The sequence below is a fragment of the Pelophylax lessonae genome (assembly GCF_965119305.1).
Source record: "Pelophylax lessonae genome assembly, chromosome: 8".
In the NCBI taxonomy this organism is placed as follows: domain Eukaryota; kingdom Metazoa; phylum Chordata; class Amphibia; order Anura; family Ranidae; genus Pelophylax; species Pelophylax lessonae.
Genome location: NC_138775.1, coordinates 27,812,844 through 27,838,091, shown reverse-complemented (window position 1 = coordinate 27,838,091; position 25,248 = coordinate 27,812,844). Strand labels below are relative to the sequence as shown.

General features: G+C 46.4%; 2 protein-coding genes across 2 annotated transcripts; both read left to right on the top strand.

The window, feature by feature from the left end:
* Positions 1–8,852: 8,852 nt before the first annotated feature.
* Positions 8,853–9,697, top strand: LOC309561018 (uncharacterized protein). Its single transcript, XM_082264730.1, has one exon. It carries the CDS (start codon positions 8,898–8,900, stop codon positions 9,558–9,560), a length of 663 nt encoding a protein of 220 aa, XP_082120856.1. The 5' UTR covers positions 8,853–8,897; the 3' UTR covers positions 9,561–9,697.
* Positions 9,698–22,780: 13,083 nt separating this feature from the next.
* Positions 22,781–23,373, top strand: LOC309562393 (histone H1.10-like). Its single transcript, XM_082266595.1, has one exon. The coding sequence runs from the start codon at positions 22,817–22,819 to the stop codon at positions 23,345–23,347; it is 531 nt and encodes a 176-aa protein (XP_082122721.1). The 5' UTR covers positions 22,781–22,816; the 3' UTR covers positions 23,348–23,373.
* The last annotated feature ends 1,875 nt before the right edge of the window (positions 23,374–25,248 follow it).

Sequence of the window (25,248 nt, the reverse complement as noted above, 5' to 3'; positions counted from 1 at the left end):
CCCTCGGCTTATACTCGAGTCACTGTCTTTTTAAAAATGGCGCCGCCCAGCGCCGACGTCTCACCGCGCATGTGCCACATGCCAGGGAATAGCCGATTGTGTACGGGCTTTCCCGAGCATCGGCGGCACATTCGCGGTGACGTATTGGTGCCGGGTGGCGTGATTTTTAAATCAAAGGCGCCTCACCGAAAGGTAAGGGAGACTCCTCTACAGCCCCTGCATTTCCTCATGCAGTGCTGCGGGCAAGGTACAGGACATTCTCCTGTACCATGCCCGCAGCACTGCATCTCCTGTGCCATGCCTGTACATACTGTGCCATGCCTATACCTACTGTACCATGCCTATACCATCACCTGTGCTATGCCCATACTATCTCCTGTACCATGACCTGTGCCATGGCTGTGCCATGGCTATACCATGACCTGCACCATCTCCTGTACCATGCCCGCAGCCCCTGTATTGTATCTCGTGGTGGTCCAGTAGCGGCTGCATTTCCCTCCCTAGGCTTCTACTCGAGTCAATAAGTTTTCCCATTTTTTTGTGGTAAAATTAGGGGCCTCTGCTTATATTCGGATCGACTTATACTCGAGTATATACGGTAATCCCTGTTATGGAGGAGATCATTTGAAAGATAATCGTCCAGTATCCCGTTAGACATGGACATTCCCACATAATATGGGTTAGATTTCCCACCTGTCCACATTGTCTCCAACATTGGTCAGAATGATGGGGTGAGAGTTTGTACGGCGTGTAATGCCATCTGTGAAGCAATTTAAGCATCGTTTCCCAATGTCCCACACATTTAGAAAAGCGATAGATTTTTGAAAAAATTTTTATTGGGAATGTTTTATAGCAGAAAATAAAAAAATTTTTTTTTTTCAAAATTGTCGCTATTTTTTTGTTTATAGAGCAAAATCTAAAAACCGCAGAGGTGATCAAATACTATCAAAAGAAAGCTCTATTTGTGGGGGGAAAAAGGGCATCAATTGTAGTTAGGTACAGCATCGCACACCCGCGAAATTGTTAAAGTAACGCAGTGCCGAATCGCAAAAAATGGCCTGGTCATTAAGGGGGTAAAACCTTCCAGAGCTGAAGTAGTTAAATGCAGCTAAAGAAGTTATCCTGAGTAAATGATTGGAGGTAAAGAGCCCTATGGAGTATTTGGGAATTAGGGAAGAACAACCTAAATATATGTTGGGAAAATGGGAAGACTTCAAAAAAATCTGGAAATCTTAATGGTAGATACATGATAAAATCTAAAACTCAGTGAAGATCAGAGAATAAATAGAGACAACATCAAAATTGAGAAACTGATTAGTGGGTAGGTGGGGGGTGGTAAAGGGTTAGATTGTGGGAAGTTGGTTGAAGGGTAATTGGGGATTAATCTGTATGTGAGATGTGTTTGTCTCTCGTTTTTTTCAATGTCAACAGTATTTTGGAAAATTAATAAAATATTAATTAAAAAAAAAAAAAATACAGGGGTTAAATCAGCAGCTAGCTGCTAGAACCCCAGTATTATTTATTTACAGCAGGCGGCCAGCTTTCTGATAAAAGTGGTCCCAGCAGCGCATTCGTCATGGGATCACTTTTTTAGGCAGTTTTCCGGGTTTAGTGATCTGGTTCAATCCCTGGCTGAGCAGGAAGTCAAGTGAGGGCAAGATGACCTTCACTTGGCTCTATGCCTTGGAGGACCGGAGTGACGTCTGACATCATTTCCGCCTCTCGGTCTTAAAGGGCTGATTTGTTTTTTTCCCTCAAAAACCAGATTTACTTTTTTTTTTTCATTTGCTTTGAAAGGTAAATGAGAGATCTCTCCATAAAGAGGACCTCTCCATGCCTATTTCTCTTACAAGGGATGTTTACATTCCTTGTAATAAGAATAAGGGTTCTTTCACACCTGTCCGTTCCGCTCAGTGGGGGATCGATCCGCCGATCCCCCACTGAGCAGGAGGATGACAGCTCCATCTCCGCTCTGTGTGCAGAGAGGGAGGTGTCAGATCCCCGCTCTCCTCTATGGGGGAATCGGATGAGAATGGATCGCCTGTCCATTCTCATCCAATCCGCCAGACAGATGGTAAATAGGGTTTCGATCTGTCCAGATTTGACGGACAGGATCGGATCGGACATGTCTCCGCTGACATCCGCTGCCCCATAGGGATGCATGGGGCATCCGATCTGGTCCACCCAGTGGCGGCTGGTGCTCAAAGTTTTTTTTTTTTGGGGGGGGGGGGGCGCAAACATGAATTTGAGGTCACAAAAGTGTGAAAGGGGCCTTCAGTAATCAAAGTATAGTGTGCCCCCATCAATGCAGAGTTACTACAGCGTGCCCCCATTCAATGCAGAGTTACTACAGCGTGCCCCCATTCAATGCAGAGTTACTACAGCGTGCCCCCATTCAATGCAGAGTTACTACAGCGTGCCCCCATTCAATGCAGAGCTACCACAGCATGCCCCCATTCAATGCAGTGACCAGCGTGCCGTCCCCCATCAATGCAGTGACCAGCGGGCCGTGCCCCCTTCAATGCAGTGACCAGCGTGCCGTGCCCCCTTCAATGCAGTAACCAGCGTGCCGTGCCCCCTTCAATGCAGTGACCAGCGTGCCGTGCCCTCATCAATGCAGTGACCAGCGTGCAGTGCCCCCTTCAATGCAGTGACCAGCGTGCAGTGCCCCCTTCAATGCAGTGACCAGCGTGCTGTGATCCCATCAATGCAGTGACCAGCGTGCCGTGCACCCATCAATGCAGTGACCAGCGTGCCGTGCCCCCTTCAATGCAGTGACCAGCATGCCGTGCCCCCATCAATGCAGTGACCAGTGTGCCGTGCCCCCTTCAATGCAGTGACCAGCGTGCCGTGCCCCCTTCAATGCAGTGACCAGCGTGCCGTGCCCCCTTCAATGCAGTGACCAGCGTGCCGTGCCCCCTTCAATGCAGTGACCAGCGTGCAGTGCCCCCTTCAATGCAGTGACCAGCGTGCTGTGATCACATCAATGCAGTGACCAGCGGGCCGTGCCCCCTTCAATGCAGTGACCAGCGCGCTGTGCCCCCATCAATGCCGAGAGACTTACCTGCAGCGGTGGTTTCTCTTCAGTCCCCCAGCGTCTCCTCGAGTCCTCCCGCCTCCTCCTCGGTCAATGGCATGCGTTCGCCTTTCGGCCAATCAGGAGCGGGTCTCGGACCTGCTTCCTGATTGGCCAGGAGGAGGAACTGTGTGACAATAGTGAATTTTCATTCGCTATTGTCACACAATGGGTGGGCTCGGGGCGCACTGCTCTGCGCCCCCGGGTCCACCCTCTTCTGAAGCCTATTAGAGCTTCAGAGTCCCATTGAACTCCATGTGTCCAGCGCCCCGCATGCAGATTAGGGGGCTGGACGCATGGATAGGGGGGGCGGCTCCCCTGCCCCCCAACACACCGGCCGCCACTGGGTCCGCCTGAAAAACGGATCTGATCGGACCGTATGTGTGAAAGGAGCTTTAGGCTCCTTTCACACGGCCGCTCCGCTGCTTAAGTCCGCTGCGGGACTTTTTTTTTTTTTTTTTTCCACGTGGCGGGTGACATTTCTGTCATCCGCTCCGTGTGCCCGCATATCATCCCATCCGTTTGCGGATGATATGCGGACATAATGTAAGTATATGGCATTGCGGATGTCAGCGGATGACACCGCTGACATCCGATTTTCCTTCCTTTCCGTTTTTTACACGGATGGAAAAATGGGGTTCTGTTCCGTTCGTAAAAACGGAACAGAACTGAAAGGAGGAAAATCGGATGTCAGCGGATGGTATTCCGCTGACATCCGCAGTGCCATTCACTTACATTATGTCTGCAAATCATCCGCAAAAAAATAGGATGATTTGCGGACACACGGAAAGCAGCGGAGCGGCCGTGTGAAAGGAGCCTTAAAGTGATACAACAAAATAAATAAATAAAGGGACAGTTAAAAAAAATAATAAAAAAGGGACAGTGTAAAAAATAAATAAATAAAATAAAAAGTATAATAAACAAGAAAAAAAAAGAAATTGAAGCACCCCATCCCACCGAGCTCACGCACAGAATCGAACGCATACATAAGTTGCGCCCACATATGTGAACAGTGTTCAAATCCCACATGTGAGGTATCGCTGCGATCATTAGTGTGAAAGCAATAATTCTAGCGCTAGGCCTCCTCTGTAACTCTAAACAGGTAACTGTAAAAAAATTTTTAAAGCGTCGTCTATGGAGATTTTTAAGTACTGTAGCTTGTCACCATTTCACGAGCGTGCGCAATTTTAAAGCGTTACATCTTAGGTATCTATTTACTCGGCGTAACCTCATCTTTCACATTATACAAACAAACTGTGCTAATTTTACCGTTTTTTTTTTTTTTGGTTTTTAATTCATTAACCACTTGCTGACCGCCCGCCGCAGATATACTGTGGCAGGTTGGCTCGGCTGCACAAACCAAAGTACCTGCACGTCAATTCACTGGAGCGCTCCTGGGAGTGCGCGCTGCCATTAGGCAGTGGAGAAGCCGATCCACGTGGTGAGAGAACGACAGTCTGCTATTGTAAACACAGCAGAATATTGTTCTCTCTGGAATGAACACGGAGATCCTGTGATCCTCCTATTTAGGAACACAGGTCCCCGTGTTGATTCCACAAGCCCATCCCCACTCACAGTAACAAAATACCCCCTAGGCTCACACTTAACCCTTTGATCGCCCCTGGGTTAGCCCCTTTCCTGCCAGTGTCATTAGTACAGTAACAGTGCATATTTTTAGCACTGATTAACCACTTTACCCCGCTGAGTACTGGAATAGTACTGCGGCAAAGTGGCACGATCCCGTCTGACGACGTAGACCTACGTCGCCAGACTCCTCCCCCTGTAGGCGGCACCGGAGGCGCGCTCCCGCTGTTTTCATTCACAGCGGGAGTCGGGCCAGGGGAGGAGCAACGGCGATCGCCGCTGCTCTGCCCCGATCGTTGGGGAATCTAGTTTGGAGATCCGCCCGCCTGTGTAAACAGAGCGGGCGGATCTCCTAAGTGACAGGGAGTGACAGATTGGAGTGTTCAGCATAGCTGGACATCCGATCTGTCCCTGTCTCACACAGTCACCTCCCCCCACACACGTCAGTAAGCACCAGGCATACATTAACCCCTCCCTCTCCAATAAAATTAACCCCTTCCCTGCCAGTGTAATTTTTACAGTAACAGTGCATATTTATAGCACTGATCACTGTAGTAATGTCACTGGTACCCCCAAAACTGTCAAAAATCTCAGTCAAGGGTCCGATCTGTCCGCCGCAATGTCGCAGTCCCGCAAAAAAAATCGCAGATCGCCGCCATTACTCGTTAAAAAAAAAAACACCAAAAATACGCTTATTGTGATTTTTTTTTACCAAACATGGGTAGCAGAAAACAAATTGGCCAAAAATTTTTTAAAAAATTGGGTTTTTACATCTTTTTTGGGGGGAATTTCATATAACAAAATGTGAAAAATATTGTTATTTTTTCAAAATAAACGCTCTTTTTTTGTTTATAGCGCAAAAAGTAAAAATCGCACAGGTGATCAAATACCACCATAAGAAAGCTCTGTTTGTGGGAAAAAAAGGACGTAAATTTTGTTTGGGTACGGCGTCGCATTACCGCGCAATTGTCAGTTAAATTCGCACAGCGCCGAATCGCAAAAAGTGGCCCAGACGTAAGACAGCAAAATGCTCTAGTGGTAAAGTGGTTAATGTAGTAATGTCACTGGTCCCCTCAAAAATGTCAGGGGTCCGATCTGTTTGATGCAATGTCGCAGTCCTGCTAAAAATCGCAGATCACAGCCATTACTAGAAGAATAAATAAAAATGACATAAATGTTTCCCCTAGTTTGTAGACGCGATAACTTTTGCGCAAACCAATCACAATACACTTATTGAGATTTTCTTTTTACCAAATATATGTAGCAGAATACAAATTGGCCTAAAAGGATGAAAAAAATTGATTTTTAAAATTCTTTTTAGGGAATGTTCTATAGCAGAATGTGAACATTTTTTTTTTTTTCTTTTCAGAATTGTTGCTATTTTCTATTTATAGCGAAAAAAATAAAAATCGCACAGGTGATCAAATACCACCAAAAGAAAGCTCTATTTGTGGGGAAAAAAGGACATATACAGCTTCCCATGACTGCGCAATTGTTCGTTAAAGTAACACAGTTAAACCTTCCGGGTCAAGAAGTGGTTAAAGTGTATTTTTTCAAAAAATAAATGCATTTGAAAGGCTGGGCAAATACAGTGTGACATAAAATATTGCAATCATTTTATTCTCTAGGGGATAAAAATATATATATATATATATATATAGTGCTTGGGGATTCTAAGTAATTTTCTAGCAAAAAATACAGATTTTTACATGTTAACAACAAATGTCAGATAAAGGACTGCTCTTGAAGTGATGCCCATTTCTTGTGCCAGGTTCTCTTTATATTTTACAGCAGCTCCATTGTTTATGGGAGACGGGTACTCTTCTCTTCTCTTCTCTTCAAAAAATACCTATCAGATGCTGCAGACACTTTTTCTGCCTCCAGTCCCGGTTCACACTATAGCGATGACAACCATCGCATGTGATTCGGAGCGCACTGATCTGAAAATCCCATGCAATTTCTGTGCAATGCAAATTCAGCCATACAGATTAAGTCCCGGTTCACATATATGCGATGCGGGAACCATGCGAATCCACTGCGGGTTCACGCATCGCATTCAACTCGCATGCAGTTCACACTTCCATATGCGAATCGCTGGGGTGTCAATACAAAGTTAACACCCCCAGATAAGTTTGCATATCGCAGTGCAAACTGTCAGTTTGGACGTGAATGGGATCGCATAGATGTGAACACCATGCGATCCGATTCTGGTGCGGACCCAAAAAAGAGTCCTGTGCGTGGTTTGTCCGTATGCGATGCAAATTCAGCCATACAGTCCCATATTACGTACATGACAGACATCTCATGTGATTTCTGTGTGATGCAAATTCAGCCATACAGATTAAGTCCCGGTTCACATATATGCGATGCGGGAAGCCTGTGAATCCACCGTGGGTTCCCGCATCGCACCCAACTCGCAGGCAGTTCACACTGCCATATGCGAATTGCTGGGGGTGTAAATACAAAGTTAGCGACACCCCCAGATCAGTTCACATATCGCAGTGTGAACTGTCAGTTCGGACATGAATCGGATCGCATAGGTGTGGACACCCATGTGATCTGATTCTGGTGCGGACCCAAAAAAGGGTCCTGTGCAAGTTGTCTCCGAATCCGCAAATTCAGCCATAATTCGCATCGCACAGACATCGCATGTGATTTGCAGAGCAGAGCGCTCCGAATTACATGCGATGTCTGACATCGAACATATGTGAACCGGCGCTTAAGCTTTTAAAATAAAAGATCGAAGCTGATTGGTTGCCAGGCACCGTTCTGGTGAATTTCTCAGTGTATAGTCAGCCTATAGTCACACTTGTACGACCTCAGCCATACAGAATTTGCATCGCATGTGATGTTCAGCGCGCTACAAATCACATGCGATGGCTGTCATTTATGTAAAATGGGACTGTGGGGCTGAATTTGCATCGGATTCAGAGATAACTCGCACAGGACCCTTTTTTGGGTCCGCACCAGAATCGGATCGCATGGGTGTTCACATCTATGCGATCCAATTCATGTCCGAACTGACAGCTCACGGTTCACGCATCGCATTCAACTCGCATGCAGTTCACACTGCGATATGCGAACTGATCTGGGGGAGTGGTTAACATTGTATTGACACCCCCAAGTGATTCTCATTTGGCAGAATGAACTGCCTGCGAGTTGAATGCGATGCGTGAACCCGCAGTGGATTCGCAGGGTTCCCACATCGCCTATATGTGAAACGGGACTTAATCTGTATGGCTGAATTTGCATCGCACAGACATTGCATGTGATTTGCAGAGCATAGCGCTCCGAATCACATGCGATGTCTGTCATATTTGTACTATAGGACTGTATGGCTAAATTTGCATCGCATTCGGGCACAACTCGCACAGGGGTCTGCAGCAGAATCGGATCGCATGGGTGTTCACATCTGTGATCCGATTCATGTCCAAATTGACAGCTCACACTGCGATATGCGAACTGATCTGGGGGTGTCGTTAACTTTGTATTGACACCCCAAGCGATTCGCATATGGCAGTGTGAACTGCATGCGAGTTGAATGCGATGCGGTGGATTCGCAGGGTTCCCGCATCGCATATATCAGAACCCGGGGCTTTGGGTGCATTTTATGACCCAGCAGCCCCCCATGCTTTGCTCTGTATACAAACAATGTATCATCTCTCCGGATATAGGAGTTGCCTCTTATTTTGATACACTTAGATTCCTGCTGACGTGTCATAGCGCGATGCGGCCACTAGAGGGCGCGCCCTGTGTTAGTTACAAGAAATTAACCCGATTAATTGAAATGTCCCCACACGTGCAGACCTCGTCCATGGTGGCCAGCGCCGTCTTTAACCTCTTCTCTTCCACCTCCCGTCTTTTAATCCCGCAAAGCCAAGGTGGGGGGAAGATAGAAGCCTGCAAACAACAGCCCCCCATCCGCAGCTGCCAGACATTTGCAGGGTGCTGCTTTTAAATTGCACCTGGAGGGGGCATCGGGGGTGCCAATGGGGCAGATCTGCCCTGGGCTGCATGGGAAAACGTCTCTAGGAGGGGGCTGGTGGGGTGGCCAGCCTGGGGGGGTCGTAGATGGAGGGGAAGATGGGGGAGAAAGGGAAGGAAGAAACACAAGTTGCTGCAAAGAGCTGCTGAGGCTGCTGATGTTCTCAATTCGGTCCGCTCAGCCAGTACAAGAGCAGCAGAGCACCGACTGGTGGTTCAAACAAAGCTTCAGCTTCAGATCAGAACCAGCATCATGTCCCTGCAGCTGGAGGAGAATGTGCCCACCACTGAGGAGGAGGATGAGGATGAGGAGGAGAATGATGATGATGAAGATGAAGAAGAGGAGGAATCTGATACTAAGTCCTCTGGGAAGAGAAGCAAAGCAGCAGGCTCTTCTTCTGGGTCCAAAAAGAAGAACAAGAAGAAGAACCAGCCCGGCAGGTACAGCCAGCTGGTGGTGGACACCATCCGCAAGCTAGGCGAGAGGAACGGCTCATCCCTGGCCAAGATCTACAGCGAGGCCAAGAAGGTGTCCTGGTTCGACCAGCAGAACGGCCGCACCTACCTGAAGTACTCGGTCAAGGCTCTGGTCCAGAACGACACCCTGGTGCAGGTCAAGGGGGTCGGCGCCAACGGTTCCTTCCGACTCAACAAGAAGAAGCTGGAGGGGGGAACCCCCGAGAAGAAGGCAGCCCCTGCCCCCAAGCCCGCCGCCAAGAAAGCGCCTCCTAAAAAGAGCCCCAAAAAGGCCAAGGGGAAGCCCAAGCCTCCTAAGACGCAGAAACCCAAGAAAAGTACTCCCAAGGTGGCGCCGGCCAAGAGCACCAAGAAGAAGGCGGCCGGAGGTGGGGGCAAGAAGGTGAAGAAGGCAGGCAAGCCTAGCAGGGCCAAGGTGCACAAGACTAGGAAGGCATGAGGGGGGCTTCTGGAGAGGACTGGGATCTTTGGGCACCATGAGACTTGTAGTTCTGCAAATCGCTTTATTTTCTGTTTGTGCAATGAAGGATTCTCCCTCCGGGGGCCGATGATCTTTAATACCCCCCGAGGCCCCCGTACGGGAGGGCGAGGAGGTCCAAACGCTTTGTGCTATGGGGGGGGGGGGTCTGATATCGAGACTATGGGTTCTTCAAAGCGGGAGGGCGAGGAGGTCCAAACGCTTCGTGCTATGAGGGGGGGGGGGGGGGGTTCTGATATCGAGACTGAGCCATGTTTTTCAAAGCGGGAGGGCGAGGAGATCCAAACGTTTCCTGCTATGGGGGGGTTCCGATATCGAGACTGAGCCATGTTCTTCTAAGCGGGAGGGCGAGGAGGTCCAAATGTTTCCTTCTATGGGGGGGTTCCGATATCGAGACTGAGCCATGTTCTTCAAAGCGGGAGGGCGAGGAGGTCCAAACGTTTCCTGCTATGGGGGGGTTCCGATATCGAGACTGAGCCATGTTCTTCAAAGTGGGAGGGCGAGGAGGTCCAAACGTTTCCTGCTATGGGGGGGGGGTTCTGATATCGAGACTGAGCCATGTTCTTCAAAGCACATAACTGCCTCCCCTTCGAATCGCAGGCTCACTCCACAAAGCTCCCCGGGAGGATAAGTATCTTTATTTCCAGTGCTGACTGTAATGTTCAAACCTCATTGGACTGACATGAAAATAACTGTCACTTTTATTTGAATGTAACCACCCTTACCTTTGTGTGTTAGCTTTGTGAATTGAGCCTATTGAATCGGTCAGTTCTTCTCTTTAGAATTTTGTAAAAAGCGACCTGCGCTTTTCCTATTGGCTGCCAATGCTGCTGAGCAGGCGTCTCCGTAGCAACGGCGTTGGGAGGGTGGGGCTGAGGTGACAGCTGCCTTGTTGGACTGCAGAGGGGAGGGGGGGTGGAGGGTATTGTGAAGTTCTATTGTTTTCTATGATTTCTTTTTTTTTTTTGTGCCTTTTTTGGGAAACTGAAAAGCCTTGCGGGGACCACGAGATTTTTTTTTTTTTAAATGTTGTGTTGATCGCAATTTATAAGCTTTTTATTTTGCACATCTGTGTGTATTTTTTTATGTGAACAAGACGGTCTTTAATGATATATTATTGTTTTTGGTTACTTTTTATGCTGAATAAAAAAACAATATTGCTACATTGTTGTGATTATTGAGCAGAAAGAAAGAAATTGCAAAACTTCCCAGGGTATATTTATAAAGCAGTGAATCGGGGGGGGGGGGGGGGGGGGGGGGGGGGGGGCGGCTAACATGCCAAACTCCGCCCCCCCCTCAAAATGTATGAGCATTATGTGTGTGATTGGGTACTAATCTGCATGTTCACCCCCCTGAGCCTAAAATCCCCCCCCCCCCCCCAGTACAAATCTGCCTCCTGCTGAAATATTTGCTCCCAGAACAAACTTTGCCCCACCCCCCAGCTCAAATCCTCCCTCTCCCCATATGCCCCCAGCGCATATCCCCTCACCCCCTAAAATAAAAATCAATTCCCCCTCCTAGCACAAGTCTTCTACCCTTCAAGCACAAATCCTCCCCCCACCCCAAAACCCCCCTTCCAGCACAAGAATCCCCTCTCCCATCCCAAATCCTACCCACATATTTCCTCTCCTAGCACAAATCCCAACCCCCCCCCCCCCAAAAAAAAATATTTCCCCTCCACCATATTACTTTTATAGTACAAATCCCCCCTCCTAGCACAAAAATACCCCCCTCCTCCCAGTACAAATCTGCCTCCTGCTGAAATACTTCCTCCCAGAACAAATCTTTGCCCCACCCCCCAGCTCAAATTCTCTCTCTCCCCATATGCCCCCAGCGCAAATCCCCTCACACCCTAAAATAAAAATTTCCCCTCCTAGCACAAATCCTCTCCTCCCCCCACTCCAAAACCCCCCTTCCAGCACAAGAATCCCCTCAACCAAATCCTACGCACAAGTTTCCTCTCCTAGCACAAATTCCCCCCCCCCCCCCAAAAAAAAAGTATTTCCCCTCTACCATATTACTTTTATAGTGCAAATCCCCCCTCCTCCCAGTACAAATCTGCCTCCTGCTGAAATACTTCCTCCCAGAACAAATCTCCCCCCCTCCCCCCAGCTCAAATCCTCCCTCTCCCCATATGCCCCCAGCGCATATCCCCTCACCCCCTAAAATAAAAAACAATTTCCCCTCCTAGCACAAATCCTCTCTTCCCACTCCAAAACCCCCCTTCCAGCACAAGAATCCCAAATCCTACCCACAAATTTCCCCTCCTAGCACAAATCCCACCCCCCCAAAAAAAATATTTCCCCTCTACCATATTACTATCATAGTACAAATCCCCCCTCCTCCCAGTACAAATCTGCCCCCTGCTGAAATACTTCCTCCCAGAACAAATCTTTGACCCACCCCCCAGCTCAAATCCTCCCTCTCCCCATATGCCCCCAGCACATGTCCCGTCACCCCTTAAAATAAAAATCAATTTCCCCTCCTAGCACAAATTTCTACCCTTCAAGGATAAATCCTCTCTCCCCCCCCCCCCCCCCCGTCTTCCAGCACAAGAATCCCCTCCCCAATGTAAAATCCTATCCACAAATTTCCCCTCCTAGCACAAATCAAACCCCCCCCCAAAAGAAATATCTCCTCTCTGCCATATTACTTTAATAGTACAAATCCCCCTCCTCCCAACACAACTCCCCCCCTCTAAATCACCACTCCTAGCACACCTCCCCAAATTTGCCCTCCTAGAACAATTCTTATCCACTGCCACCCCCAAATAGCCTTTCCAACACAAATCCCCTCTTCCCCCAAATCTCCTTGTGGTGCCCCCCCCCCCCACCACCACATAATACCACAGTGCCCTTCTACCCACCCCTTGTCCCTGCCCTGGATCAATGTGTCACCCAAAAAGGGATGCCTTGAGCTCCTCTCTAAATTACGGTGAGCCCCAGTTCACACTGATGGGATGTAAGAAACGCACAGGAATCGCTGCGTTTCTAACATCGCATAGCACTGCATAGCAATCACACTGTTTTCATGCAATCTGCTGCGGGTGTCAATAAAAAGTTAACAACACCCCTAAAATAGATTGCAGAACGCAGTGCGTTTGTCTGAATTAAATCGCATCGGTATGAACGCCCAATGCGATCTGATTTGGATGCGGCAAAAAAAAAGCTGCCTGCATATTTTTTGTGCAGATACGATGCAATTTAAACCATACAAAATGATGGGCTCAAATTGCACCCCACAGAATCGCATGTGATTTGCACAGAAATAGGGTGCAATTTGAGCCATAGAAAATGATGGGTTCAAATCGCAACGCACAGAATCACATTTAATTTGCACAGGAATGTGGTGCGATTTAAGCCATACAAAATAAATGGCACGAATTGCACCACACAGAAGCGCATGTGATTTGCACAGGAATGCAGTGTGATTTGAGCCATAGAAAATGAATGGCTCGAATTGCACTGCACAGAATCGCATGTGATTTGCACAGAAATTGGGTGCGATTTGAGCCATACAAACTGATGGGCTCAACTTGTAACGCACAGAATCGCATGTCAATTGCACAGGGATGGGGTGAGATTTGAGCCATACAAAATGAATGGCTCGAATTGCACCACACAGAATCGCATGTGATTTGCACAGAAATTGGGTGCAATTTGAGCTATACAAAATGATGGGTTCAAACCGCATAGAATCACATGTGAATTGCACAGGAATGTGGTGCGATTTGAGCCATACAAAATGATGGGCTCAACTCATACCGTACAGAATCGCATGCGAATTGCACAGGAATGGGGTGAGATTTGAGCCATACAAAATGATGGGCTCAACTCATACCGCACAGAATCGCATGCGAATTGCACAGGAATAGGGTGTGATCTGAGCCATACAAAATGATGGGCTGAAATCGCACTGCACAGAATCATGTGGTTTGCACAGGAATGCGGTATGATTCCTGTGCATATTACATGCAATGTGACCGTGTGAACCTGAGGTCATGGATTTGCTACTGGTGAATGTTTGGTGAAAGTCGCATCCAGGCCTCACGCACGCCGGACGTTTGCCCAGCTCTTCTGAACGTCTATCCTCCTGGCAGCAGAGTTTTGGCAGAAAAAAACGATTGATGAATGTAAACGCATTTAGGTGCGTCAAACGCCTTAAATATTTATTCTGCCCTTTGAAATGAATTAACGCTTAAGTGCTAAACGCATAAAGCTGCAATGTGCGTTTACAGGCGTCAAGCATTTTTTCTGTCAAAATGCTGCTTCTCCTGGCAACGCTGGCTGGAGGGGGGGGGGGGGTTTATTTGTATGCCTCTAAACGCCCCCAAATGCCTAATGTGCATGGACACACCGGCTACCATGGAGGGGCGTTTACCTTCTGGTCCCTTCCCTCTGGGGGGGGGGGGGGGGGGTCGCTCTTCAGGAGAGCCCCCTCCACCAAGTATTCGGCTGCCCAGAAGATTGGGGTCCGCCCCAATCTTCACACAGCCGACCGTTCTCGCTGGAATGATCACAGAGTGCCTGTGATCCTTCTATATAGAAACACAGGTCTCTATGATCATTTCAAACCCCCCCCCCCCCCCCACAGTTAGAAACACTTCCCTAGGCTCACATTTAACCCCTTGTGACCCACTGGGTTAACCCCTTCCCTGCCAGTGTCATTAGTACAGTAGCAGTGCATATATATAGCACTGATTACTGTAGTAATGTCACTGGTCCCCCCAAAAGTGTCAAAAATGTCAGTCAGGGGTCCGATCTGTCCGCCACAATGTCGCAGTCCTGCAAATAAAAAATCGCAGATCGCCACCATTACTAGTAAAACATTAAAAAAAAAAAAAAAAACAATAAAAATGACATAAATCTTTCCCCTAGTTTGTAGACGCGATAACTTTTGCGCTAACCAATCAAAATACGCTTACTGCGATTTTTTTTTTTTTTACCAAACATGTGTAGCAGAAAACAAATTGGCCTAAAATGTTAACAAAAATGTGATATTAAGTCCCGGTTCACACTAGGGCGACCTGGTCGCCTCACAGGTCGCCGTAGGTCGCCTTCCATAGGGAAGCTGTGGACCCGTTCTAATAGGAGCGACACAAGTCGCTCCGACTTAGAAAAAGGGTCCGGAGCTTCTTTGGGGCGACCAGGAGGCGACCGCCATAGACTTCAATGTTATCAAGTCCGTGGCGGGCGCTCCGAGGTCGCGGCGCGAAGTAGCGTCGCTCGTATGTGAATGGGCACTAAATTTTTTTTTTTTTTGAGAATGTCATATAGCAGAATGTGAAAAATATTATTATTTTTTTTTTTTTTCAGAATTGTCGCTCTTTTTTTGTTTATAGCTCAAGAAAAAAAAAAAAGCTGCACAGGTGATCAAATACCACCAAAAGAAAGCTCTGTTTGTGGGGAAAAAAAGGACATCAATTTTATTTGGGTACAGCGTCGCACGACCGCGCAAATGTCCATTAAAGTAACGCAGTGACGAATCGCAAAAAAGGTTGGTCATTTTTTTCCTTGTTGAATTTTTTTAAAGCCCAACTCCAGAAACAACAAACAAATATTCTCGCAGTGGGGCTCCTCCAGAACTGCAAAGATTAACCACTTTAAGACCGGAAGGATTTGCCCCCTTAATGGCCAGGCCATATTTTGCGATTCGGCCCAGCATTACTTTAACGGACAATTGCGCGGTCGTGCGACGCTGTACCTAAATAAACATTTTTCTTTTTTTTTTTTCGTTTTGGCTGGAGTGGAGAGGGATTTAGAATCCCTGTCGGGTTTATATTGCTGTCTGTGCCCTCATTGGGGAGATTCACCCTCTCTATTTGTCCTGTTTACTATTATCAAGAAGAGTGAAAGTGAAGGAAAATCCCACATTTTTGTTTGCCACCAAAACAGGAATAGAGGGGAAATCTTCCAATGGGGAGACTAGTTCTGGCGACAACCTGGGATTCCCTCACTTTGGAGGGATTTCCTCTCACTTCCTGGTTTGGCTATGGGACAGGAAGTGAAGGGAAATCTCCCCAATGGGACATAGATGGCAAAAAAAAAAAAAAAACCTGACAGGGGTATAACCTTCCCTTACTCTATCCAAAATGAAAAAAAAAAAATAAGAATACTAATAAGTTTTGCCTTTAGTTCTACTTTAACTACTTCTGGGCCGGAAGGATTTGCCCCCTTAATGATCAGGCCACATTTTGCAATTCAACACTGCGTTACTTTAACGGACAATTGCGTGGTCATGCGATGCTGTACCCAAATGATGTCCTTTTTTTTCCCCCACAAATAGAGCTTTCTTTTTGTGGTATTTGATCACCTGTGCGTTTTTTTTTTTTTTTGCGCTATTAACCAAAAAAAGAACGACAATTTTGAAAAAAAAAAAAAACAATATTTTTCACATTCTGCTATATAACATTCCCAAAAAAAAAAAAAAAGTAAAAATCAAAATTTTTAACATTTTAAGCCAATTTGTTTTCTGCTACATATTTTTGGTAAAAAAAAAAAATCGCAATAAGCGTATTTTGATTGGTTTGCGCAAAAGTTATCGCATCTATTAACTACGGGAAAGATTTATGTGATTTTTATTGTTTTTTTTGTTACTAGTAATGGCGGCGATCTGCGATATTTTGCGGAACTTCGACATTGGGGCAGACAGATCGGACTCCTAACTGACATTTTTGAAACTTTTGGGGGGATCAGTGACATTACTACAGTAACCAGTGCTAAAAATATGCATGGTTGCACTTTTTTATCTCAGAATTCTGACTTTTTTTATCTCAGAATTCTGACTTTCAAAAAAGTTGAAGGACGGGGAAGAGGATACAGAAGCAAAAGAATATATATATAGAAGGACAAATAACTCTAGAGAAAAAAAAAAAGATAAAAAGGGAGAAAAAAATAAATAAATAGGGGATGGTGCCATTAATCGGAAGAGCCCTGGGGCCATCATAAACAAAAATTTCAAAGATTTTTTTTTTACAGAATTCTGAGTTTGAAAGTCAGAATTCTATCTCAGAATTGTGACTTTTAATCTCAGAACTATGACCTTTAAACTCAGAATTGTGACTTTTAATCTCAGAACTATGACCTTTAAACTCAGAATTGTGACTTTTAATCTCAGAACTATGACCTTTAAACTCAGAATTGTGACTTTTAATCTCAGAATTCTGATTTTTAATCTCAGAACTCTGATTTTTAATCTCAGAATTATATTTAATACATTTTAGCATAGTCCAAACTTGTAATCTCAGAATTCTGACTTGCAAAGTCAGAATTCTGACTTTTTTATCTCAGAATTCTGACTTTCAAACTCAGAATTTTGACTTTCAAGCTCAGAATTCTGACTTTCAAGCTCAGAATTCTTTAATAAAAAAATTTTTCAAGCTCAGAAATCTTTGAAATTTTTTTTTTTTTTATAATGGCCCCAGGGCTCTTCCATAAATCTGCCATACAGTCCATACCTCTCCATACAATTTTTAATAGGGTTAAAAGCCCGGCACTGTAGGGTGATTGCACTGAAGGACCTCCAACAGACCAGAGTCAGGGTAATGCCCCATACACACGTGCAGATTATCTGCAGACTTTTGTCTGCAGACTTACCAAAACCATATAATATGAGGTCAAACCTAAACACTTTCAATTTGTATGCAATCCGGCAGGCCCTCGCACTACATAGAAAAGGTAAGTCTGCAGACAAAAGTCTGCAGATAATCTGCACGTGTGTATGGGGCATAAGCAATACAGCCTGTTCCTCTAACCCGCCCACCCTGGGCATAATGATCATTTAACCCTTGCAGTGCATGTATGATGGTAGATTTGTTCTAACTCCCGGAGTTGGGCATTAAAAGGAACTCCTCGATCCGCACTTCTGGGAGCTCTTAGAAATATCAATATGAGGAAACGTGTGACCTCCTCCTCCTTCCAGCCTGAGAAGCCTAAACACTATTATGTAGGGGAGGGGGGAGCCCTGGTTCACACTGCCGCAACTTGTCATGCGACTTGAGAGTTCAAAGTGGCATGACAAGTCACATGACTGACACCCGTCCACTGACTATACTACGAGCAGGGGTGGCCCCCCTCAGGTCAGGCCCCTTGACACCAGTGTGAAAAATTATATAATAAAATATAATAGTTGCGCTCAACCAAAAATAAATGGTGATAATAAACAACGGTGCGGGGACAAAATATTAGCAATAAAAAATAGGTTATAAACCCAATGGAATAATCAACAAGTGTTATAAGTGAACCACAAACATATATCAATGCATATGCAGTGCCAAAATTAATAACTTTGGCACTGAATATGCATTGATATATGTTTGTGGTTTACTTCTAACACTTGTTGTTTTTTTTTGGTTGAGCGCAACTATTATATTTTATTATATAATTTTTCAAATATTACGTTTTCACGTTCACGTTGGAGATCCCACAATATATATATATATATATATATATATATATATATATATATACACACGTTATATACTAATTTCACTAATAATTAACTATTTATAAAATACACACTACGGTCCTTTGCGCGGGATTGGTGGTGCTTAACACCATTTTTTTTTCATCCCTTGATACCAGTGCCTGTGCTCACTATACTGCAGTCCCAGGGTCTCCAGTGTCTCCCCTCTCAGTCGGCTTCCCTGGACCTCTGGGTTAAGCTCTGTAACGGAACTGCGACCCACACTGTGCTTGTGGACTTCCGTCAGTATATGGCTTCCTTCAGTCTTGAACATAGATATCAAATATTCCAGCCGCCCCCCCCATACAAAGCTAGCCAACAACTTAGCTTCTACTGTAACCTTCTCTCTTTATTCAACTACACACACAGCTTATATACAGCATGGACATCCCCCTCCTGATCAGAGTACCACACACAGATCAGGGGTTGCCTGATTATATTATCATATGCAGATGCAATTGTATACAGAAATAGAATGAACCTGAACTAATTATCTAGCCATCTGGACAGAAACAATATGTGAGTTCATTAACAATGGGACAGACAGGCTTAAGAGAATCCACATCACACCTCAATACACAGACAATAGGAAAAGTCCACCAGTGGCAGATTGTCCGTCTCTGACATTGAAGTACAATACGCATTATCATAAGTGTAAAAACAGAACCCATTTGAAGCAATCCAAATCATATTCTCAGTGTCCATTAAGCATCTGTCTTTCACTCCCAGTGACGGTGAGTACTGTCACAAGCTCCTCTCAACCGCTCCTCTGGCCCTCAGGATGACCTCCTGTGACCGCATGGCACCTCTACGGAGGAGGAGGCAGCCGCCCCCCTCCCTCTGGGACTCCGCTCACCAGCCAAAGACCCCAAGCACATGTGCTCCTGGCTTTTATACAGTATCCCAGAATGCACCAAGGCGACCTGCCCTCTGCTAATCATCAGGACTGTATCAAAAGCCTATGCACCCATTCGTCAGGTTTCCTCCCACTGTTCAACATGCCTCCCTATTGGACCAGTGTGAAACACTCTCCAGGCTGAATTAATAGCATACTGAGCACAATGAGCAGACCTCACTAACAGATCCTGCCCGCTGGTAGGCAGAGAACAATATAGATTTACCTGCAGCCCCTCTAGTAAGCAGACAGAGCTCAAGCTATACTCTCTCACTAGCACCTACTTAGGAGGGTGCTACATTAATATTAATTAGCAATTAATGTTAGTAAGTAATTAATGTGAAATTAATCCCTATAGGTAGGGATGCATCTGTATCAGGGTCCAACACTAAGCATTTACATGGGTAACGGTACTATACTCGTGCAAATGCTCCGATACCTGAACTGATACTTTCAGGCTCGGTTATTTCATCTGTCAGCGGGATTCACCTGCTGACAGCAGAAAATCTAAAATCTAAACCTAAAATACGTCAGGCTGACACATGGCACATCTGTTTTCCCACTGTCAGATCATTGCTGACGCCCCCCACCCCCTGCTCAGCTGGAAAGGCACAGGTGTCTATGGAACTCCTGGGATCTGCAATGTCAGCCGCTGATCCTTTTTATAGTAACTGATCACTATACATAATGATAGGTGTGTGATTATAAAAACAAGGCACACCTAGGGAAGGTTGTAGAATTGTTCTTAGGGGTTTTTGTTTTTATTTTTTTCAACCTAAGACTTTTTAATTTAATGTCAAACTACCGACATAAACACATGCTGGGCAGTATACACATTCATTGATAGATAGATAGATAGATAGATAGATAGATAGATAGATAGATAGATAGATAGATAGATAGATAGATAGATAGATAGATAGATAGATAGATAGATAGATAGATAGATAGATAGATAGATAGATAGATAGATAGATAGATAGATAGATAGATAGATAGATAGATAGATAGATAGATAGATAATTATGTGCCCAATACTGATAGATTTTTTGCCTGGAAAGATCTGATATTTATGATTGAGATTCTGTAGTCTTGTCTGATAAGTTTGGATTGACCTGCAGTCCTCCCTTCATCTCCCTGATTGCAGATCTCATCCTCAATTATTACAGATCTCACCTCCAATGATTACAAATCTCAGCCTCAATGATTACAGATCTCACTCCCTGATTGTAGCTCTCACCCCAATGATTGCAGCTCTCTCCCCCTTTGATTGCAGATCTTACCCCCCCCCCCCCCCCATGATTGCAGATCTCACCCCCTATGATTGCAGATCTCACCTCCTATGATTGCAGATCTCACCTTCTATGATTGCAGATCTCACCCCCAATGATTGCAGATCTCACCCCCAATGATTGCAGATCTCACCCCCAATGATTGCAGATCTCACCCCCAATGATTGCAGCTTTCATCCCCAATGATTGCAGATCTCACCTCCTATGATTGCAGATCTCACCCCCTATGATTGCAGATCTCACCCCCAATGATTGCAGATCTCACCCCCCCCCTCCCATGATTTCAGTACTCACCCACCCCCTATGATTGCAGATCTCACTCCCTGATTGCAGATCTCACTCCCTATTCCCTATGATTGCAGATCTCACCCCCTATGATTGCAGATCTCACCCCCTATGATTGCAGATCTCACCCCTAATGATTGCAGATCTCACCTCCTATGATTGCAGATCTCACCTCCTATGATTGAAGATCTCACCCCCAATGATTGCAGCTCTCACTCCCTGATTCCAGATCTCACCCCCAATGATTGCAGCTCTCACTCCCTGATTCCAGATCTCACCCCCAATGATTGCAGATCTCACCCCCCCCCCCTCCCATGATTTCAGTACTCACCCACCCCCTATGATTGCAGATCTCACTCCCCGATTGCATATCTCACTCCCTATTCCCTATCATTGCAGATCTCACCCCCTATGATTGCAGATCTCACCCCAATGATTGCAGATCTCACCTCCTATGATTGCAGATTTCACCCCCAATGATTGCAGCTTTCATCCCCAATGATTGCAGCTTTCACCCCCAATGATTGCAGCTTTCATCCCCAATGATTGCAGATCTCACCTCCTATGATTGCAGATCTCACCCCCTATGATTGAAGATCTCACCCCCAATGATTGCAGCTCTCACTCCCTGATTCCAGATCTCACCCCCAATGATTGCAGATCTCACCCCCCCCCTCCCATGATTTCAGTACTCACCCACCCCCTATGATTGCAGATCTCACTCCCCGATTGCATATCTCACTCCCTATTCCCTATCATTGCAGATCTCACCCCCTATGGTTGCAGATCTCACCCCCCAATGATTGCAGATCTCACCTCCTATGATTGCAGATCTCACCCCCAATGATTGCAGCTCTCACCCCCAATGATTGCAGCTCTCACCCCCAATGATTGCAGCTTTCATCCCCAATGATCTATGATTGCAGATCTCACTCCCCGATTGCACATCTCACTCCCTATTCCCTATCATTGCAGATCTCACCCCCAATGATTGCAGATCTCACCCCCTATGATTGCAGATCTCACCCCCAATGATTGCAGCTCTCACTCCCTGATTCCAGATCTCACCCCCAATGATTGCAGATCTCACCCCCTCCCATGATTTCAGTACTCACCCACCCCCTATGATTGCAGATCTCACTCCCTGATTGCTGATCTCACTCCCTATTCCCTATCATTGCAGATGTCACCCCCTATGATTGCAGATCTCACCCCCAATGATTGCAGATCTCACCCCCTCCCATGATTTCAGTATTCACCCACCCCCTATGATTGCAGATCTCACTCCCTGATTGCTGATCTCACTCCCTATTCCCTATGATTGCAGATCTCACTCCCTATCATTGCAGATCTCATGCAGGATCCATGTAATACAAAGTATCTCCTCAGTGATCTCCTCCTCAGTATTGGATACATTGACCACTTTGGACGTAATAAACAATTCTTCCCAGCTGTAGAATTTGTATTGCTGATTTCCAGAACCCCATTGCAGTGCCAGGTGTACCCCCACCCCCCACTCCCAGTGCCAGCATCACCATCTCCCTCCAGCTCCAGGATCACGTGAGGGGCGCTCTGTGTTATTTCCTCCAAATTAAACCCCTCACATCTCCCCTCCCCCACCACCTAGAGACCCCAAATAAAATGTACCACCTCCGTCAGAACCCCCTCTCCCCCTTCCGACACCCCCCATCCCCCACCCCGACCCCCTTCCCCTCCAAAACCGGCCACGAACAGACCGCCTCCCCGCCGCTAGGGCTACGGCGGCCAGGGGTGCACCTAAGAATCCGCCGATTTCAGGCTGAATTCCACCGAGAAGAGTCGGGTTTTCGAGGGGGATCGGTAGACGGGGGTCTGGAGGTGGGTGGGGGGCGGTGGTCCCGGTGTCGGGGGTTGCGGGGGTGCGGGAAACGGAGGGGGAAGGCGGGGGAGAAAACACAAGTCGGCGGCGGACGGGGGCTGGGAGCTGTTGTTGTTCTCAACGTGGTCCGCTCGGCGTGTATTAAAAAAAAGGGCGGAGCGCTGCAGCTGCGTGTCAGTCTGCTGCGGAGAGCCCGAGAGAGCGGAGCGAGCCGAGAAGCTAAGCGGAGATAGCCGGGAGTCAGAGCGGAGACCGCCGAGACCCCAAGCGGAGGCAGCGCGGAGGCAGCCGAGACCTAAGCGGAGACAGCCCGGAGCTCAGAGCGGAGAGAGCTGAGACCTAAGCGGAGGCAGCCCGGGAGTCAGAGCGGAGAGAGCCGAAAGGTCAGAGCGTATAGAGCCGAGCCCAGAGCCCGCCGCTAGCCATGGCACAGACCGAGGTCGCCCCCGCCGCCACCAGCAAGCAGGCCAAGTCCGCCTCTTCACCCGCTAAGAAGTCCGGCAAGAAGAAGAAGAATCAGCCCGGCAAGTACAGCCAGCTGGTGGTGGACACCATCCGCAAACTAGGCGAGAGGAACGGCTCATCCCTGGCCAAGATCTACGGCGAGGCCAAGAAGGTGTCCTGGTTCGACCAGCAGAACGGCCGCACCTACCTGAAATACTCGGTGAAGGCTCTGGTCCAGAATGACACCCTCCTCCAGGTGAAGGGGGTCGGCGCCAATGGCAGCTTCCGCCTCAATAAGAAGAAGCTGGAGGGGCTGGCGGTACCCAAGAAAGCCGCCAAGCCTGTGGCCAAGAAGCCGGCCAGCACCCCCAAGAAGAGCGTGAAGAAGGCCAAGCCTGCGGCCAAGAAAGCCAGCCCTAAGCCCGCCGCCAAGAGCGCCAAGAAGTCCCCCAGTAAGGCGGTGAAGAAGGCGGCCAAGCCCAAGGCGCTGAAATCCAAGAAGGCGAAATAAATAAACTTTATTCTTGGGACTAAAAAGACTTTATTATCTCTTAGGCGAGAACTTTATCGTCCATTTTTTTTTTTCATCCTTTTTTTATTTTTCTTTATCGTCCCAATTTTTTTTTTTTATGTATCGTCCCAATTTTTTTTTTTTTTTTTCTTGTCCAATTTTTTTTCCCCTTTTTATCATCCAATTTTTTTTTTCATCCTTTTTATTTTTTTCTTTATAAGGAAGGTTGAAGATTCCTTTAGCACTTGTTTTGGCGCAGCATGTGAGTGCAATCCCTGCGGAAAGGGTTAACCTGCTGCCGCTTCTCATCTTTTCTTTACGTTCCAATGTAACGTTCCATGGAAGCCGCCAGCGCGCTTCTTTCTTTTTTCTTTGATCGTGCATGGCTTGTGTTTTCTGTATATAACCGTGCTTGGTAGATTTTTTTTCGTTTTTGTACCAAGATTGTTTTTGTATAAATAAAAAAGAGATTTTGTTTTTGTATAAAGGTTTGTGGTTATTGAGTATCGGGGGAGGGGGAGAAATGCTCACTGAGGCCTCGTTCACATAGGGGGCGACGCTACTTCGCACCGCGACCTCGGAGTGGCCGCCACGGACTTCATGACATTGAAGTCTATGGCAGTCGCCCCAAAGAAGCTCCGGACCCTTTTTCTAAGTTGGAGCGACTTGTGTCGCTCCTATTAGAACGGGTCCGCAGCTTCCCTATGTGAGGCGACCAGGTCGCCCTAGTGTGAACGGGGACTGACAGGTGGGTGATTGCAGATGTTATGGTTTGTAGTTCAGCAGAACATCTAATGGGCCATACACACTATAAGATTTTCTGAAGACTTAACCAAAACCATATAATATGAGGTCAAACCTAAACACTTTCAATTTGTATGCAATCTGGCAGGCCCTTGCACTACATAGAAAAGGTAAATCTGAAGGAGTAAGTCTTCAGAAAATCTTATAGTGTGTATGGGCCATTCATGTTCATTTGTTGTACAATTTTGTTAGATTTACCACATAATGAGGTTAAATGCTACATAATTGAAGGTAAATTTCAAGAAAATTGTATCATGTATGACCAGGCTAAATGTGACATGAAAGGTAGCCTTTGGGGTTTACGGTTAAGCCTGGTTACATAGCAACGAGAAGTTCAAAAATGGTTTGACATAGGGTGCAGCAGCGATTCACTAATGTAATCTAAAAGTTTGGGTTTTTGGGGATGTTTGCTTTTTCACACTTGTTACTTGGGAATGCAATGAGTGCCATTCATATCTGCAATATTTTTATGCATCTTGAGGTCCATACCCCTCAAGGTTACACAGACATTGCTTCAAAGTTGCATGAAGTGTGAAAGGAGATTTAACTATTAAACAAATCCTGATATAAGATGCAAAAATTTTGAGCATTCTTAATATTTTGGGGGTGGGAGGGGGTTAAGAAAATGTGATGCGGTATTTGCAGCCATTTACTAGTGTAAGTTCCAATTCACATATATGCGATGCAAGCGCCCTGTGAATCCACTGCAAGTTTCTGCTTCACTTTCAACTAAGGCAGTTCACACTGCCTTATGCGAATTGCTGGAGGTGTCAATACAAAGTTAATGACACCCCCAGATCATATCGCAGTGCCAACTATCAATTCAGACAGGAATCAGATCCAATGGGTGTGATTGCAACCCAAAAAAAGGTCCTGTGTGAGTTGTGTCCAAATCCGATGCAAATTCAGCCGTACATTCTGTATGGCTGAATTTGCATCGTATTTGATTTCACATGCAATATCTGTAATTGAATTTATGTAAACCAGAGCTTAGTTGTAATGGTGTTGATCTAGGTATGAGATGAGGGTATTGCTCAGAAGTGCTACTCCTGCATATTCATCACCTTCATATCTTATCAAGATCCGGAGTATACAAG

Excerpts from the sequence above, each read along its gene's own strand:
- LOC309561018 (XM_082264730.1), top strand. The coding sequence starts at position 8,898 with ATGTCCCTGCAGCTGGAGGAGAATGTGCCCACCACTGAGGAGGAGGAT.
- LOC309562393 (XM_082266595.1), top strand. The coding sequence starts at position 22,817 with ATGGCACAGACCGAGGTCGCCCCCGCCGCCACCAGCAAGCAGGCCAAG.